This window comes from Macaca mulatta, chromosome 2 (genome assembly GCF_049350105.2).
Source record: "Macaca mulatta isolate MMU2019108-1 chromosome 2, T2T-MMU8v2.0, whole genome shotgun sequence".
NCBI classification, from domain to species: domain Eukaryota; kingdom Metazoa; phylum Chordata; class Mammalia; order Primates; family Cercopithecidae; genus Macaca; species Macaca mulatta.
The window spans coordinates 114,083,914-114,100,986 of record NC_133407.1 but is presented as its reverse complement, the minus strand read 5'-3'; the positions used below and the strand labels follow the sequence as shown (position 1 = coordinate 114,100,986).

The window sequence follows — 17,073 nt, the reverse complement described above, 5'->3', positions numbered from 1 at the left end:
ATTATAGGCACGAGCCACTGCACCCAGTCTATTGCTTTCATTTAGAGATACTAAGTGCCATGGTCACTTCTGCCTGCCAAGAGGCCAAAAACCACAAGAGGGCTGGGCAGGAAATCAGGAGGGGAGAAAATTATGGCCTCTGCTACACCCCCCACTTCAAGCCATGTGACTCACTTTGGGTCCCAATTTTCACATATACGATAAAGTTTGAGGGACTGGGTCTTGGATGTGGTGGGGTAACTGATTTGTGATAAATCTGCAGGGCTGTGCCCAGTTAAAGGGAAAGCTGAAGGGTACTAATTAACTAGTTAAGCCTGGGAGAGGGCACAAGCAAGAGGTCAGGAGGAACAGACACTGGAGGACTGCCTGGCCCATACACCCTCTCCAAGAAAGGCAGTCCTCCAGTTCCTGCCAAGAGGACAGCAATGAGTGCTCAGAGTAGAATGGAGTAGAATGGCTGCACTGGCAGCAGAAGGTAGCCTTGGGAGGGAGCCACTGAGTATGACTGAGGCCAAGATGAACCTAGCAGGTGGTCAGGGGCTAAGGGAAAGCAGAAGAGGCCCAGCTCCCTGGGAGGGAGGGACCTGTTCCTCTAGGGCCTCCACAGAATAGCAACAGTTATAGGGACAGTGGCCACAGCTCTTCCTGTTTCATGAGTATTTGCTGAGTTTCAGGCTTCCTGTTAAGCACTATCTGCCATCTTGCTGCAACAGAGTCAAGAGAATGAGCATGAGACAAATGGGCAGAGATGGCCTGAACAAGTTCAGGTTATAAAACAAGGACAGGCCAGCCTGGTAACCTGGGGCACATCACCAGGGAGGCAGAAAGACACAGAGCCCATAACTGTTGCCTACGCTGAGCTGGGGCAACTGGGGGGAGAGGGCTAGGCAGATGTAAGGAAAGGACTGTGATCCATCACGAGCTGGCTAAGCTCCCTGGGCCCAGGCCTGCCCACGCACTGAGGTCCCCAGGTCCTGGCCCTCCTGGGCAATGGGCAGAAGCTATAAGTGGGGAAGTGCCACCTTCCTCCTCATGGCCACAGCTACCACTCACAAGACAGGTAAAATGACTGTACCAGAGGTTGTGCTTAGCCCAATATTGGGAGATAGTAAATGCCTACTTAGCTGGGTAGTGACTTCTAGGCTTGGTCACTAGGGATACCAAGAACAGGAAGGTCCTGGAGTGGGAGCCACATCTAATCCATGTCCCCTTTGAGTGCCAATTTAGGGCCAGATCCTGAAGGTCCCACGCTAGTAGCCCCAGCCATGCTCACCCATAAAGGGGTACAGAGGGAAACCCACTCCAGGCCTGACCCAATTCCCAGTCCAGAACAAGGGGAGCACTGATGAGGTGCTATGGAAGTTCCTGCAGTCAGAAGTTACCCCAAGTCACTCATCAGACATAGCATCTATGGGGAAGGGGTTAAGTCCAGCCTTACTTATAACTGGCACTGTGTGGGCCTACAAATTCTCATCTCCCACCCCATCCCTGACTCACCCACAGCATCTGGACACCACAGGGGCTGGTCAGAGCTCAGTCTTGGCCCACAGGGCCAAAGCCTTGGTATTAAGAAGTGGGTCTCTGGCCTCAATCCCTCACCACCCAGACTGCCCTCAATCATAGCACAGGTGGAAGGGCTAAATGGTGCCCAGAGGGGGATGAAAACTCTCATTCCTCATCCCCTTATCCCCATCTGCCCTCAGAATCCCAGTCTGCCCTCAGAAGAGTCACTTTTTCCCTAAAAGACTCAGAGAATCCCATTCCTGAGACTCTGAAAATCTCCCGCACCCCATTCGACTGCTGGGTTAGTGGGCAAAGAAGCTATACCTGGGGCCCAGCCCCACCAGCCCAACCCTGATCCTCTCCTAGAACCATCCGCATGATCCCCTCCAAGGCAGTCTCGGAGACAACCTCCTCTGTTGGCCCTAGTGGTCCTGGGAAAGACACAGAGAGCTGGGCCCAGCTCCCTGCTCAGATGCTTTAAGATCCTGTGCTTTAAATAAGTCCTGTAACCTCTCCAGACCTGTATCAGGTCCTGTACCAAGTGCTTTAAACGTATAATCTCATTTCATCTTCACAACAACTCCTTATCTTTCCCCATGAATAGATGCAGAAACCTGGCTTCAAGAGTCTGGGATATCATACAAGGTCATGAAACTGGCAAACACAGGATACCTATTAGCCATATCTAGAGGACTCTGCACTTGGACTCATAATTAAAAGTTGTGTAAAGGCCAGGTGCAGTGGCTCACGCCTATAATCCCAGCACTTTGGGAGGCCGAGGCAGGCGGATCACGAGGTCAAGAGATCGAGACCATTCTGGCCAATATGGTGAAACCCTGTCTCTATTAAAAATACAAAAAATTAGCTGGGCGTGGTGGCACACACCTGCAGTCCCAGCTACTTGGGAGGCTGAGGCAGGAAAATCACTTGAACCTGGGAGGTGGAGGTTGCAGTGAGCCAAGATCGTGCCACTGCACTCTAGCCTGGCAACAGAGCCGGAGACGGAGCTCCAGAGGGAGACGGAGTCAAAAACAACAACAACAAAAAAATCTTTTGTAAAATGAGAAGGGCTGGCCGGGCATGGTGGCTCAGCCTGTAATCCCAGCACTTTGGGAGGCTGAGGCGGGCAGATCACAAGGTCAGGAGATTGAGACCATGGTGAAACCCCGTCTCTATTAAAAATACAAAAAATTAGCCGGGCGCTGTGGCGGGTGCCTGTAGTCCCAGCTACTGAGGAGGCTGAGGCAGGAGAATGGCGTGAACCCGGGAGGCGGAGCTTGCAGTGAGCCAAGATTGCGCCACTGCACTCCAGCTTGGGCGACAGAGCAAGACTCTGTCTCAAAAAAAAAAAAAAAAAAATTGAGAAGGGCCTTTGCTGTACTTCTAGCCTCCAGGAGGCACTATCCCTGCCATGCTCTACCTATCCATTGGCACAAGCTACAGATGAGTAAAGACCCCAGAGATGACAGATTCAAGGAATTCTGGGTATGGGGTGTGGCCCAAGGCCCAGATGTATGCCTTAAGCTAGAACTAGGTACCCAACCCCCGCATCCCCCTGATCCCCACCATGCCACCTATATCAGCATGCCAGGTCTCCAGGGAGCCTATAGTCTGAAGTAGTTAGATGGCTGGCCCGCCCTCTGCCCAGGAACCAGGGGTGGGTTGGACCAGGGCCTGTCCCTTTCAACAGGGGACCAGTGACTCGACAGGAGTCCATCAGCAGCCTCCTGAGGCTCCACAGGTGCAGTGGGCATCAGCCTTGTCTTCTGGCCAGCCCTGGGAGGCTCACACCACTCCGGCCCAGACAGGCAGGGGCCACAGGGAAGAAGCAGCCCCACCCAAGCCTTGGTGAGGGCTCAGCTTCCAGCAAAGGGAAACAGATCCATTCCAGTCAAAGGAGCTTCACATGGAAGGGGCAGCCAAGCTGAACAAGAGACCCCCTTTGGGCCTGAACACATGGGTCCAGCCAGAACCCCAGAGTCAGGAGTCACCCCTTCCCTGCTTCCGGGTACAGCAGCTCTAGCCATACTGACTCCACCCCTTGCTCACTGGGACACCCAAAGCTTAGCTAGACTACACCTCAGTTTCCCCATCTGTAAAGTAGGGAGGACCACGAGCCTGACCTTACAGGAGAGTATGAGGATGAAACATGTTGCTGAGCATAGGAAGCTTAGCAGGGGCGCTAGGCATAGCTTCACCCACAGGCTTCCGCTGTGGACCCTCCAGGATAGCCCAGGCCTCAGTGAGGGCTCACTGACCTTCAGGGCACACTTCTGCCCAGTGCGCCGATGGAAGCACTCCAGCACCTTGCCGTTCACACCCAGGCCCAGCACCTGCTTGGACAACTGGTAGTCGTCGGTCACTGCGTACTTCTTGGGCTCCCGCCGCCCCCCCGGAGCACCGCCCAAGCCGGGTCCGCCGGGTGCAACTGACGGGGGCACAGGGCCCCCCTGCTCATCTGCTGTTTCACCATCCATGGCCCCCGCGGGGCGCTCAGAGGCGGCCCCAGCCTGGCGCTTCTAGTGGCACCTGGGGGAAAGGGGAAGAGTGAGTCCAGCCCAGACTTTTCCAACACACCCCAGCTTTGGAGCCTCTGAACTGGGCTGGGCTGCTAGCCTGGGGCAAGCTGGGAGTGAGGGACGAACGGCCAGAGAGTACAGACTTGCCGCAGGGGGCGGTGGTCGCGCGGCCGGGTACAAGCGAGCGCCGCCTGGGCACGTGTTAAGAAGGGAAGGGGCCGGGCGCCTAATGGCCGCGAGGTCCCCGGAGGAGGCCGCAGAGGGGACCCAGGAAGGCGTACCTGGCGAGGGCGTACCTGGCGGCAACGCACCTTGCTGAGGCACCAGCGAAGGGCAGGGGCGGCGGTCGCGGGAGCTGGCGGCCGCAGAGCGCCCAGGGCCGAGAGTCGCGCTGCCGGCGCCCACGTGACCTCCCCCGCCCTCCACCCCCAGCTCCTTGCGCGTCATCCCAACTTGGGGCCCCGCTAGGTCAGCCTTAAAGGGCCAGGCGGGCCTCGACTGGGTCCCGCCCCCGAGCCGGAACAAAATAGGAGGCGTGGCTTCCCGAGGGGGCGGTAACTTCCTCGGTTTCCAGGGATACCCAGGGAGGCTCCTGCACTGGCAGTCCGCTACTGTGCGGGTCCCGGGTTTTATTCGCGACCTAGAACGTGACAGCGCAGGACGTCTTCTTTCTCTTGAAAGCTCTCCTTGAGTCAGGTGTTTGCTCTGCACGCTGCCAAGTGGCCCTCCAGTATGGCTTGCTAGGCTTCCGACTTGCCTAGTGGTGGCCAACCCTCAGAGTACTCAACTTTTTAATTTTTGCCAACATGCCGAGGGAAGTGGCATCTCGTCGTTGTTGAATTCGCCACTCTAGCCTCTGGTGGCTCTGGGCGTCTCCAGCACTGGCGACTGCCCCCTTTTGTGCAGCTCCCGCTTGACTCGTTGCTTCCCTTTGGTATATACAGCGTCCTGGGGACCAGAAATCCCGAGTTGCCATTTAGTCAGATCCGCCAACCTTTCACTTTATGGTTTGGGCTTTTGGCGTCGTGTTTACAAAGTCTCTGCCCCCCATCCGAGTGACAGATATTCTCCATTAGCTTTCTAGTTTTGCCTTGCACATTTAAGTCTCTGTTAAGCCCATCTTAGACCACATTATGTATTTTGAGCCAGTTTTCCCAACACCGGCTGTTAAACAGCTCTCATTTCACAGATGAGGAAACTGGGGCCCCTGGGGAGAAAACAACTTGTCTAGAGCCATAGGGAGGGTGGCTGTGGCTGTCTCCTGGGACAGATCTGAGCTACTCGCGCACAGCACATCACTCCCCCAATCCGGAAGCTGAGGGACCTGAGCGAGCTGGTTCACTTGGGACTGGGAAGGTTGCGGCTCAGGGCAGGGGCTCTGCGTGGGCCTCTGCTGTCATCTACAGGCCATCTGCAGGACTGCAGGTACCAGGACCTCGGTCCCACTCAGAGGCATCTCCCAGCCATCCTACTCCTGGCGTCGGAATTTAGGCCTAGTGAGCGCCTTCCCCTCAGCCCCACTGGTTAACACACACACACTCACGGACCCCTGGGCTGCATGTCCAGCCTCATCAGAGAAGTAGCCCTTGGAAAGATGCTCGTCCTCTGAATGAATGAGTGAATGAGTGACTGAAAGGATGCTACAACTTATTCGTGGGTACCCACTGTGTGCAGATGTTGAGTGGAGAAGGGTTTGGGGGCTCTGCCCCTATTTCTTTCAAGCGACCTTCAGGCTAGCAGTATTCAGTGAAGCAGGAGGCTCCAGACAATAGCCTCAGCTGGCCATAGTGAACACTTCTTGTAGACCAGATGCTGGGTAGGTGCTCTCCCTGGAACCCCCTGACCTTACAGAGACTGGAGGAGGTCACACTATCCCTTCTGCCCCACGCTACAGACACACAGGACAGAAAAGCCCAGAGAGGTTAGGTGACCTGTCTGAGGTCAGCAGCTGTCATGACAGAGCCCCCATTCCAACTCCAAAGCACAACCTCAGGGCTGGGCTCTTATCCTCAAACCATGGCCTCCTCTCCTAGTCCTTTCTGGCTCCTCGCACAGCCACATGTACAAACATACTCTCACACATGTACACATGCAGTCACACCTTTACACATGTGCATACACATGCATATAATATACATGTGTAAATACACATTCATATAACACACATGTACACAGATACACATGCACATGTGCACACACACACGCATTTATGCCCAGCTGGACCCAGGACTGATGTCCCTGAGCCCAACCTAAGAATCTGATTCAAGATCTCAGAGCCTCTTAGAAAGCCCTATGATCTGGAAGCTTCTACTGCTGGGGGCACTGAAGAAGGCTCTGCTCTGTAAAGGCAACTAGTTTGAGCCTGGTGAACCTGAGGCTGAGCAAGATGTCATTCTGGATGAGTAGAAGGCTAGGCAGCTGAGGGTGGAGGCTGGCTCCTTGCCTCAGCCAAAGGCATCTCACTGAATGTTATGTGAAGATGTCTCGTTTCTTTAAAATGGAGTTAGAGTATAATTGCTCTAAAAATTTTATAATTGTATTTTTAAGCTTGTCTCTTTTTATTAAAATTTTAAATTGCATAAGTAAAACTTGCTCATTGTCATTAATTCAAATTATACAGAAGTATGAAAAGTAAGCAAAGGTGCTGCTTCTCCCCTCCCAGTCCCTATAACCAGTTTCCATAGGCACACGCATTCATAGGCACACGCATTCCCCACATGGGTCCATCAGAGAGATGACTTGCAACTACTCACTTAGCCCAGGAAAGTCAGAATATGTGGTTTTCCCTTAGTGCTCATGTTCCAGCAACCACCTGCCACATCCCCTCCACTATGATGGGAGGATTTGGCATGTGGGATGGCTAGGCCTGGTCAGGAGTGGGTTCATGGTGGCAGACTCTGCCACATAGCCCTTCATATAGCTGTGTGTCCAAGGGGACAGAGACCTTGGAATAGCTTAAAGTGAAGGTGGCTAAATCCTACACACACACACACACACACACACACACACACACACACATTATGTCCTTCCTGAAGAGGGGAGGCTGCACATGATGAAAGGATAGAGGACAAATGAGGGAGACTTTGGGGAAGGCACTGCTGTGTATTCTTGTGACTCATTTTGTGATTGTTCTGGGTAGGGAGGGGCAGGGGAATCTTGCAGTAAGGTTAATCCCCGGAGTGCAGGGGAGGGTATCCTAGAAGGGAGGAATCCATGGAGATTTGGCTAGTGAGGGCATGAGAGGTGGCACCACTAGGTGGCAGTGTGGGCCCAGCAATCAGAGCCAGGGCTTCTAGGGAGCAGCCAGGGCAGGAGAATTAACTACTAAGTTGGCCAGAGGGACCCACAATGCCTGAGGCAGGCACTTGGGGCAGAACAAGGGCACATCACTATTCCCAGCATGCAGGTGAGGTGCGCAGTGCTGTCATAGTCACGCATGCACAAAACTAGTTGGAAGGCCAAAACCCTTGGGACCCTTTGGTTTACACATAGACCGCATAATCACTGACCTCTGTAGGAGATGCTTTCAAAGGGACACCCATGGTGCTCTCACATTGACAGGCCTGGGGGCAGAGAAGCTTCACTGAGGACCTTAAAGCTGGATGTCTAGGAGTCGGCAGATCACCAGCACCCACAGAGGAAGTAGGAGGAAGTGTGTAGGCTCCTGACTTCAACCATTACTTGCCAGTTGGGAGATCTAGGGTATATTGTAACCTCTCCATGCCTCAGTTTCCACACCTGTAAAGAGGAGACAATATGTGGTAGTTGTGACAATGACATGAGGCTGCAAATTGCTGAGAGTGCTTGGCACATAGTAAGTGTTCAGTTGAATAGTCATGGTGAGGGGTAAGAAGTATAGTTTTGGTAGAGAGCCTGGGATTTGGCCCCATAAGAGACCCAAGTTCAAAATTGTAACTCTGTTGCCTGGCAGCTGCAAAGTCCTTTTGTCTTCATAGTAATGAGACAGTGGACAGTTCCTACTGCCAAGTCAGTGGTCCACACAGGGGCCCCATACCAGGCTATCCAGGTATCCCACCCCTCAAGGTGGGTTATAAGGTATCCATCCCCTCTACCCTCATTCCAAGAAACTGGCTTCTGACCAACTCAGGAGGGGGCTGGCAGAGTTGCACTGATGAAGCCTGGCTTCCCTTTAGGAAATCTGCAGAGAAGTTACTGCCCTGAAGTCTGAAACTTAAACCATTTTTCCCCCAGTTTCATAGGGTTTTGCTTTCAGGTCTCTTGCCTTCTGCCATTCTGGGCAGAGCAAGCTGAGCTCTGTCTTCCCTGGACACTATCGTTCAGGCCCTTCAACACAGCCAGGGGTCTGTCATCCCTGCCCAGGATCTCAAAGCTAGCCTCCTTTCTGAGGACCCTGGGTGCACACACTGGGAGGGGGTGAGGGGTAGGGAGTGGACCTGCGACCTCTCCAAATCCCACAGTTCTTCTGGCCCAAGGATTTGGAGGAGAGTCACACAGACCCCACATAGATGCTCCACAGTGAATCCAGTGAACTGAAACAGGTGGAGAGGGTCCTGGTAGGAGTGTGGGCTTCTGATTCAGAGCTGGGATCAAGCTCTTACCCTGCCATTTCCTAGCGTTTGTTCCCTGGGGCTGTCTTCCGTCTGCATAACGGGAGCAACACCAGTTGTAGAGGATCAAATGCAGCAAGTACTCCCTGTAGATAAGAGCGAGTGTTACTACTCTGCCCCACCACCCTGCCCCAACCTCTACTACCCTGCTCCCAGATTATCTCCCAATGTTTTGAGCTGCAGGACTCTCTCTCTCAGCATTTTTTTTTTGGGGGGGGGGGCACCAACGCAGAGTCCGGGCCATCTGGGGCTGTCTCTGCTTGCTTCCTTCAATCTGTAGTCTCTTCTCCCCTGACTGGCCGGGCCGGCCAGAATTTGAAAAGTTGGGATGTGCTTTCTCCTTCAACTCTCAAAGAAAACGTTCTTGTCTGGATCTTTCTGGCTGTGGTGACCGCCAGCTTGACCCCAGTGGACCCACTCATTTCTGGAACCGTCCTCTGCACCCCACCCTGCCCTAAGTCCCGCTCCAGACCTCACCCCATGCCACCCAATCCGACACCCGACACACAGAGTCCTAGGGTCCAGGAGCGGCCGTCCCAACACCGGGCGTTTGCCCACGCCGACAGACCTCCTTGGAGGAGTCGCTAGCAGGGAGGACGAGGCCGGGACTCCGCCCCCCGCCCTGCCAGGAGTTCCACGGCGAGATAAGAGGGCCGTTCCCCAACGACGCAGAATGCCAGAAGGCAATCTGGGCGCGGGTTGCTGAGCCCGGGCCCCTCCTTAACTTTCCCCACCCGGTCTTTCCCTACTGATCTCTCCGTCCTACCCCGCTGGGTAGCGTCAGCCCCGGGTCCACGCGCTGCTATTGGCCCTCCCCGACCGCTCGGCTCCACCTTCAGCGTCGCGATTGGTCGGCTCGCAGGGCCCCGCCCCGTTTTCCTGGAAAGTTCTTGGAAATCTGTCAAAGTATTTCCTTTCACTGCCCAGGGCCCCAGACCCGGCGACTGCGCCCGCGCACCCCGCCCGGGCCCCACCGCTCAGCCTGCGGTTCTAGGAAGACGCCGCTTCCGGGAAGGGCTGGGACGCGGCAGACAAAGGATTAGGCAGCAGCTCGCCCCGCCCCTCTCGTCCGGCCCGCCCCACCTTGCCCTCGCAGGCGGTCCGCGCCACTGCCTCTCAGTCCCTGCCCTGCGCCCGCGCGCCCCGGGAGCCTACCCTGCACGCGCTCCGCGCCCACTGGTTCCTTCCCGCCGCCGCCGTCCAGCCGAGTCCCTACTCCGGAGTCGCCGCTGCCGCGGGGACATGGTCCTCTGCGTTCAGGGGTAAGCGCGGCTCTCTGCCCCCGCCTGGCCACCAAGAGGGGCGCACGGAAGAACAGGGGCCATGTGCTAGCTGCCGGGCATTGGGAGGGCTTGACGGGCCAGAGGTGACTGAGCGCGGACAGACCTCGGGAGCGAGGCTCTGTGTGGGGCTGTGACACTCCTACTCCCCACCCCCACACACTCACCTCAATTCCCACTGTGGATTGGGAAACCGGGGGCTGGCTGGCTACAGGAGGAACTTACGGGGTGGGCTCAGCCTGGGTTCTCACTGGAGCAAATGGACACCAACGGCAGGGCGTCCACCAAGATGTGGCCAACAATCCCAGATCTTCTTCTGGGCCCAGAGCACTCTACACTAGCCTGCCGGCTGCCCTGCCTGCTAGTAACCTTGGACCAGCCCCTGGCCCCCTCTGTCCTGGTGTCCCCTCTCCTGTCCCAGGCTAGCAAATAGGCTCTTTTTTCTTTTTTGGGAAGACAGCCCGAGATCCTTGCCTTTCCTCAGTCTGGCACCTGATGGTCAGCAACTCTTGGGAGCAACCCTTTCAACCAAAGGGTCTGATGCTGGCCATGGTGATCTGACAGGAGCTCAGGGAGCTCCAAGGAGAGAAGAAGAAGGTATAAATGGGTGTTCTGCACTCAGGGAGAACTGGGTGGCTGTGCTTATCACAACTGGCCTGGTGCCAAGTGAGGGAGGGTGGAAGGTGAGGCCAGGGAAGAGGACATGAAGGTGCTGGGAAGACTACTTCTCCCTTGCTGTCTCCAGCAAGTTCCTTCCTCCTGTCTGCATTCGGGGACTCCTGAACACCTGCTCCACCACTACCTTCCTCCCCAGGAGCCTCCCCCTGCATTCTGGGGTCCCATAGGCTCTTTTACTTTTTACCCTAGCTAAGCACCCCCTTATAAGCTCAGGGCCAGTGTTGGGTGTCGGGGAACAAAGTTTTTAACAGACTGCTGGGCTCCAAAGCAGGCACACACATGTACCTAGAATACACCAGCCACTGTCCCCACCATGATGACACAGCCATGGACACACCCCTGCCCAGGTACACAGTCACTCACCAGGAGCTTGTGGTGATCAACACAGCTATTCATACACCCAGCTACCACGTCAGCCCCAGAGGTGCCCACACCCACAGGTGGAATCTGTCTGAGGACCGGCTAAGCTATCTGGACATGGCCACCCACAGAGGTTCCAGCCTGACTGGCTAGCCACCAACCGTGCCCCTGGGAAGGTAGCTCTGGGCTCCAGCAGGCAGGTCATCTCAAAATTTGGCCTCCAGTTCTCCAAGAGGGATTTCCGAGCTCCCACAGTACAGCCAGGGTATGTGTGGAACAGTTTTTAGCAGTCTGTGGTGTGCCAGAGTTGTGTGGCCTTTCTCACTGTGAGTGATCATAGGGCCATGATTTATTAGAACCTAGAGCGTCACCTATAACCTACACAGGAGTCAGGTCTGGCTCCTGCTACCGGCTCCTGCCTACCCCTCCCTGCCTCACAAGCAATACTGGCGCTGTTTGCCCATGCTGTCCTCTCTGCCTGGGGTACCTTCCCCCAGCTCCTTCCTTTGTCCTGGAAGACTCAGCTCAGGAGCAAGCAGACCCTGACTCCCCCACAACACCTGCAGTTTTATGACTTTGCATTATAATTACTTAGTGCCATCTTCCCCAGCCAGTCTGGTTGTCCTTGAGGGAAAGGCCATGGTTTCATTATCTCAGTGTCCTGAGGCCCAGCCAGGGACTAGACCCAGAACTGAGGCTTGGAGATGTATTTTGCAAGGAGTGAGGGAGGAGCAGCAGTCTTCTTGGGGAAGTAGAGCCAGTCCCTGCTGCTTTCCCAAGGAGGAAGCCCTAGTATCACCATGCTGGGTGGGCTTCCCCTAGGAGAAATCCCCTTACTCAGAATTTGGTCAGTTTAGTTCCCTCAACCCCAGCCATCCAAGAATATGGTGTTACTGACCCTCTCAGTGTATGGGTTCGTGGGACCCTTTATTTTGGGAAAGAGAAACTGAAGCCCAGTGAAGAGCAAGCTTTGTACAAGATCATAGAGCCTGATATGGCTGGCTTGCCAGGGTGGGATCTGGAGTGTGGGCTAGGTCCCTGCTATTTGGTGGAAGCTCATACTGACAGGAGGTGAGACTTGCCAGTGCCTTTAGAGGCCACTGTCCACCCCAGACCCTCCACTGGGAGAAGCAGAGGCCAGGATAGGCTGACTTGTATGGGTAGGGGATTATTTCAGTCTCTATGTCCTGGCCATTGTGGACCTAGGTCCCTCTGAGAGACACTCCTATCCATGGGGAGGTAGCATGTGACCTCAGGCAGCCTACCATAATCCTGGGAATTCTCTGGAGGACCCCACATAGATCTATTGTAGGATAAATCTACCTGTCTATCGTAGATCTATCGCTCGACTAGGACTGTTCATCAGTGGGCCACTTAGTCAGCCCACCTCAGCCAGGAGGGCACAAACATGAAGCTACTTTGCACTGAATCCTATCAGTGTGGCAAGAACATTAGAAATGCCTATAGGGAATGATCTGTGTTTTTGGTTGATGTAAAATAGAGATCGATTAATTACTGTTTAGTAAATGCAGGGCAGTGGAAAAGAATCTTTCAAAAGAGGATCCCCACATGGAAACAAGGGGGCTTTTGTGATGACAAGTGGGGAATGAGATACTGGACTAACTGAGCCCATGGCTGGGTAGAAGGGAAGCTGAGGCTTATAGTGAGATGGGCCAGCCAGAGGTCATGCAACTAGTCTGGGGCATAGGGGGGTCTCTGGAGATGGGAGAAGCATGGGTCCTCCACTCACTGCTCATCCACTGCTTTCTAGACCTCGTCCTTTGCTGGCTGTGGAGCGGACTGGGCAGCGGCCCCTGTGGGCCCAGTCCCTAGAACTGCTCGAGACAGTCATGCAGCCCTTGCCTGCTGGGGCCTTCCTGGAGGAGGTGGCAGAGGGGACCCCAGCCCAGATAGAGAGTGAGCCAAAGGTGTTGGACCCCGAGGAGGATCTGCTGTGCATAGCCAAGACCTTCTCCTACCTTCGGGAATCTGGTGAGTCTGAGGGGGGAGGCAGGCCTTTTCCTGGGTGGTCTGGTGGAAGAAGCTGAGTTCTGCCATTGAGTCTGATTTGCGATGCATAGCCCTGCCCAGGAGAGTCTGATGGGAGAGGCACAGCCCTCTCCAGGGAAGTGTGAAGCGAGAGGCACTGCCTTGATTTACCCTGGATTGGTACCCCCAGCTAATTTCCACTATGTCCCTTGTCCCCCTCTGCACTTGCCTAGGCTGGTATTGGGGTTCCATTACGGCCAGCGAGGCCCGGCAACACCTGCAGAAGATGCCAGAGGGCACGTTCCTAGTACGTGACAGCACCCACCCCAGCTACCTGTTCACGCTGTCAGTGAAAACTGCTCGTGGCCCCACCAATGTGCGCATTGAGTATGCTGACTCCAGCTTCCGTCTGGACTCCAACTGCTTGTCCAGGCCACGCATCCTGGCCTTTCCGGATGTGGTCAGCCTTGTGCAGCACTATGTGGCCTCCTGCGCTGCTGACACCCGAAGCGACAGCCCCGATCCTGCTCCCACCCCGGCCCTGCCTATGCCTAAGGAAGATGCGCCTAATGATCCAGCACTGCCTGCTCCTCCACCAGCCACTGCTGTACACCTAAAATTGGTGCAGCCCTTTGTACGCAGAAGCAGTGCCCGCAGCCTGCAACACCTGTGCCGCCTTGTCATCAACCGTCTGGTGACCGACGTGGACTGCCTGCCACTGCCCCGGCGCATGGCCGACTACCTCCGACAGTACCCCTTCCAGCTCTGACTGGGCCGGGCACCCTGCCCAGCCTCACCCAGTCACACCCTGGAGGGGACATCAGCCCCAGCTGGACTTGGGCTCCCACTGTCCCTCCTCCAGGCATCCTGGTGCCTGCATACCTCTGGCAGCTGGCCCAGGAAGAGCCAGCAAGAACAAAGCATGGGAGAGGGGAGGTGTCACACAACCTGGAGGTAAATGCCCCCAGGCCCCATGTGGCTTCATTACACTGAGCCATGTGTCAGAGGATGGAGAGACAGGCAGGACCTTGTCTCACCTGTGGGCTGGGCCCAGACCTCCACTCGCTTGCCTGCCCTGGCCACCTGAACTGTATGGGCACTCTCAGACCTGGTTTTTCAATCCCCAGGGTCGGGTAGGACTCCTACCAGCAGCCAGCCTCCATTTCTGGGAGGATGACAGGCAGAGGAACTGAGGTCAACCATGACTAGTGACCCCTTGTTGAGGGGTAAGCCAGGCTAGGGGACTGCACAATTATATACTATTTATTTATTTATTCTCCTTGGGGTTGGTGTCAGGGGTGAACCAAGCCCACCTCTATGCCCTGAGCCCTGGTAGTCCAGAGACCCTAACTCTGCCCTGGCTTCTCTGGTTCTTCCCTGAGACATGTTGCTGGAACCAAGGCAATCCTGGATGTCCTGGCACTGACCCACCTGTCTGTGAATGTGTTCACTCTTTTCTGCCCCCAGCCATACTTGGGGAGGATGGACAACTACAATAGATAAGAAAATGCAGCCAGAGCCTCAGTCCCCAGCAGAGCCTGTGTCTCACCCCCTCACAGGACAGAGCTGTGTCTGCATAGAGCTGGTCTCACTGTGGCACAGGCCCTGGGGAAATGCCTGTGCTGTCAGGAAGAGGGGGTGCTGGTTTGAGGGCCGCCGCTGCAGTTCTGCTGGGTCTGCTTCCTGCCCAGGAAGGTGCCTGCACGTGAGAGAAGGAGAGAAATACACATCTGATAAGACTTCATGAAATAATAATTATAACAAAGAACAGCTTGGTGGTCTTTTCTTTTCCACTGATATTTCTGTAATGATATTATACCTTTATTACCTCTTTATTTTATTACCTCTATAATAAAATGATACCTTTCATGTATGGAGCCTTCAATGGGGCCACTTTTGAGTTGTGTACACAATGTGTCCCCTTTGATCTTGTTACCATTAGCCCTCATTTGATATCTGGGCTAGTGGAGAGGCCCGGAAACCCTATGTGGCTGAGCAGTCCCTGCTGGGGACTCACTGAGGAGTGGAAGAGACAGGGAGCAGCCTCTCCTGTCGTCTCCCCTGGGTCCCCTTGGGAAATGGGAGCTAGGAGACGAAGGCCAGTTAGACTGCCTGCAGGGTGATTGTCCTGGCCACTACCAGGCGGGGGCTGGGGGGAGGTTGGCAGAGGGGCACCAGCCCTGAGAGATGTGTAAACAAGAAATGCCAACTCCAAATCACAAGTGGAGAACATCCAGGGGGAGAGAGCTGTGGACCCCTCCTGGGGTCAGTGTCTTGAGATGAGGAAGCCAGTAGTCAGATTAGGGCTGGTTCTCCCAGAAGAAGGTACAGTGAGTGCAAAGGCACCGAGGCATGACTGGGAGGCCCGTGTTCCTGACACACAGACCTGAGGAGGGCTTGCTCTGCAGTGGGGCAGGGCAACTGAATCGGGGTAGGGGCCAGTGAGCTGGCGGAGTCTGGCCTGGGGTGGGAGTGTCTGGATTCTGGTCCACACTGGTTGGAATTGGGGCATCCTTTCTTCTCTCTCAGGGTTCAGCACACCACAAGTGTGTGGAAGAGCAATTACAATGAAAACACCCTCCTTTACCAGACAGTCTGACTTTGGAACACTATCTGTTGCAATCTCCCTATGTCCTGAAGTTTTCTGCACCTTTGCTTGAGGGCCCCACAGGAAAGCTTCTCTAAAGCTTTCTAACCTTTATTCTGGAAACAATCCTAACCTTCCTGTCGTCTCAGCCCTCAAGCAATTAGAAGTCTTAGAGTAGAAGAGACACTTGTTGGCAAGTTGAGAGCAAGAAGGGGTGAGGAGTGACAGGCTGATGACAGGGAGGGGTGAGGACGAGGATAGACAGCAAGAACTTTGGAGTTCACACAGGACCCTGGGGACATGGAGGCTGTCATGGCAAAGAATAGGCCTGACGTTTGGTGAGAGTGGGCAAGAGGTGGGTGATGGAGGGAGGGTGTCTTTCCTGGATGTGGCGCCCGGACCCAGGTGGCCAGCCACGTGCCTTCCCTGTTGCTGGCGGCAGCCTGGGCACTTGGCTGTCTGTAGGGCCAGATGGCACACTTCCTTCAGGTCACCATGACCCAGCCAGGGGTATTTGCAGTTCCTCATTCCTTCAGTCTGAATTTCAGCTGCTTCATTGCTTCCAGAATACCTGAGGTAACCCCTCTGTCTGCTTCACCCCAGATTTGTCACCTAGTGGACGGGTAGTGGACACAGAGGGGCCAGTGTCAAGCTCTTCCTCACCTGGTGCTGCAGCCTGGACAGAAAGCTGCTGTGGTGAGAGGAAGCACAGAAAACTGCTTTGTCCACAGAGAGAAAAGCCTCAAGGTGCCTGCCAGGTGCTGGGCATGGGCCGAGGGCTTGCACCTCATACAGCACTCACCACAACTGTGGGAGTCAAGTCCAAATATTACCCACGCTCCACAGATGAGGGAACAGAGGCACACAGCGGGGAAGGGGCTGACCAAGGCCACTCAGCAAGTGGGGCTCAGAGCAGAGCCAACCCTGGGGGGTCCTGACTGACCTTTTGTCCTCTGGATTACTACATGAGATAGGGAGAACAGGGATGACGGCTTCCAGGCAAGTTGCTCTTGGATGCTGTTTTCTATCTCCTGGTCTCCCTGCCTGCTGAGAGCTCTTGGCCACTGGCCTGGCCACCAAGGTCCTGTTCTCTTCACCCTGGCCTCAGCTCAAGCCAGGGCCCAGCTCCTATCTGGGGAGGGGCTGCCAGCTACTTCTGACTCCCAACATGCTCCAGGTTCCATCTTTTCTTGTTTCCCTACCAGGGTAGCGAATGATGCCTGCCCAGACCCCAATCAGAGATTCAGCCTAACAGATACTGAAGATCCGCTGGCCAACATGATCACCACTGGGTGGTCCTGGCCTAGGAAAAGGGGCACACATGTTGACACTAGCCAGGAACAAAGGGATGAGCTTTCTGGTGGGTGCAAGGACCCTGAACAACATACAAACAGTAACGAAGGTCACACTTTACCGTTAAGTCCTCCACCAGCACACATGCTCCAAAGGCACCAACTGGGCCAGACTCCATCTAGGTCCTGGGGACAGCAGGGAACAAGACAGACACGGTCCCCACCCTCATGGGGCTCATGGGCTAGTGGGAGAGACAGAGAGTGAACTAGTGAACA

The 17,073-nt window shown here is 55.1% G+C and overlaps 2 protein-coding genes across 26 annotated transcripts in view; one reads left to right on the top strand and one right to left on the bottom strand.

Moving 5' to 3' along the window:
• Positions 1 to 17,039, bottom strand: part of MAPKAPK3 (MAPK activated protein kinase 3) — a 45,953-nt gene extending 28,914 nt beyond the window's left edge. The window contains exons 1-6 of one of the 23 annotated variants that reach the window (XM_077990344.1): positions 16,920 to 17,039; positions 14,468 to 14,617; positions 8,603 to 8,697; positions 7,532 to 7,760; positions 4,663 to 4,970; positions 3,762 to 4,032 (exon numbers count right to left, since the gene is read on the bottom strand). In XM_077990344.1, coding sequence (XP_077846470.1) covers positions 3,762 to 3,980 — 219 coding nt within the window. In that variant the 5' untranslated portion in view covers positions 3,981 to 4,032; positions 4,663 to 4,970; positions 7,532 to 7,760; ... (1 more) ...; positions 14,468 to 14,617; positions 16,920 to 17,039. 23 annotated transcript variants of the gene reach the window in all.
• Positions 9,730 to 14,803, top strand: CISH (cytokine inducible SH2 containing protein). Of its 3 annotated transcripts, XM_077990361.1 has the most exons (4): positions 9,730 to 9,873; positions 10,759 to 10,916; positions 12,701 to 12,921; positions 13,152 to 14,803. In XM_077990361.1, exons 2-4 carry the CDS (start codon positions 10,849 to 10,851, stop codon positions 13,685 to 13,687), a joined length of 825 nt encoding a protein of 274 aa, XP_077846487.1. In that variant the 5' UTR covers positions 9,730 to 9,873; positions 10,759 to 10,848; the 3' UTR covers positions 13,688 to 14,803. The 3 variants fall into 3 exon arrangements, with proteins under 3 accessions (XP_077846487.1, NP_001245004.1, XP_014986266.1); NM_001258075.1 differs by lacking the exon at positions 10,759 to 10,916 and having other exon boundaries at positions 9,828 to 9,873; positions 13,152 to 14,694; XM_015130780.3 differs by lacking the exon at positions 9,730 to 9,873 and having other exon boundaries at positions 10,711 to 10,916.
• Positions 17,040 to 17,073: the final 34 nt, after the last annotated feature.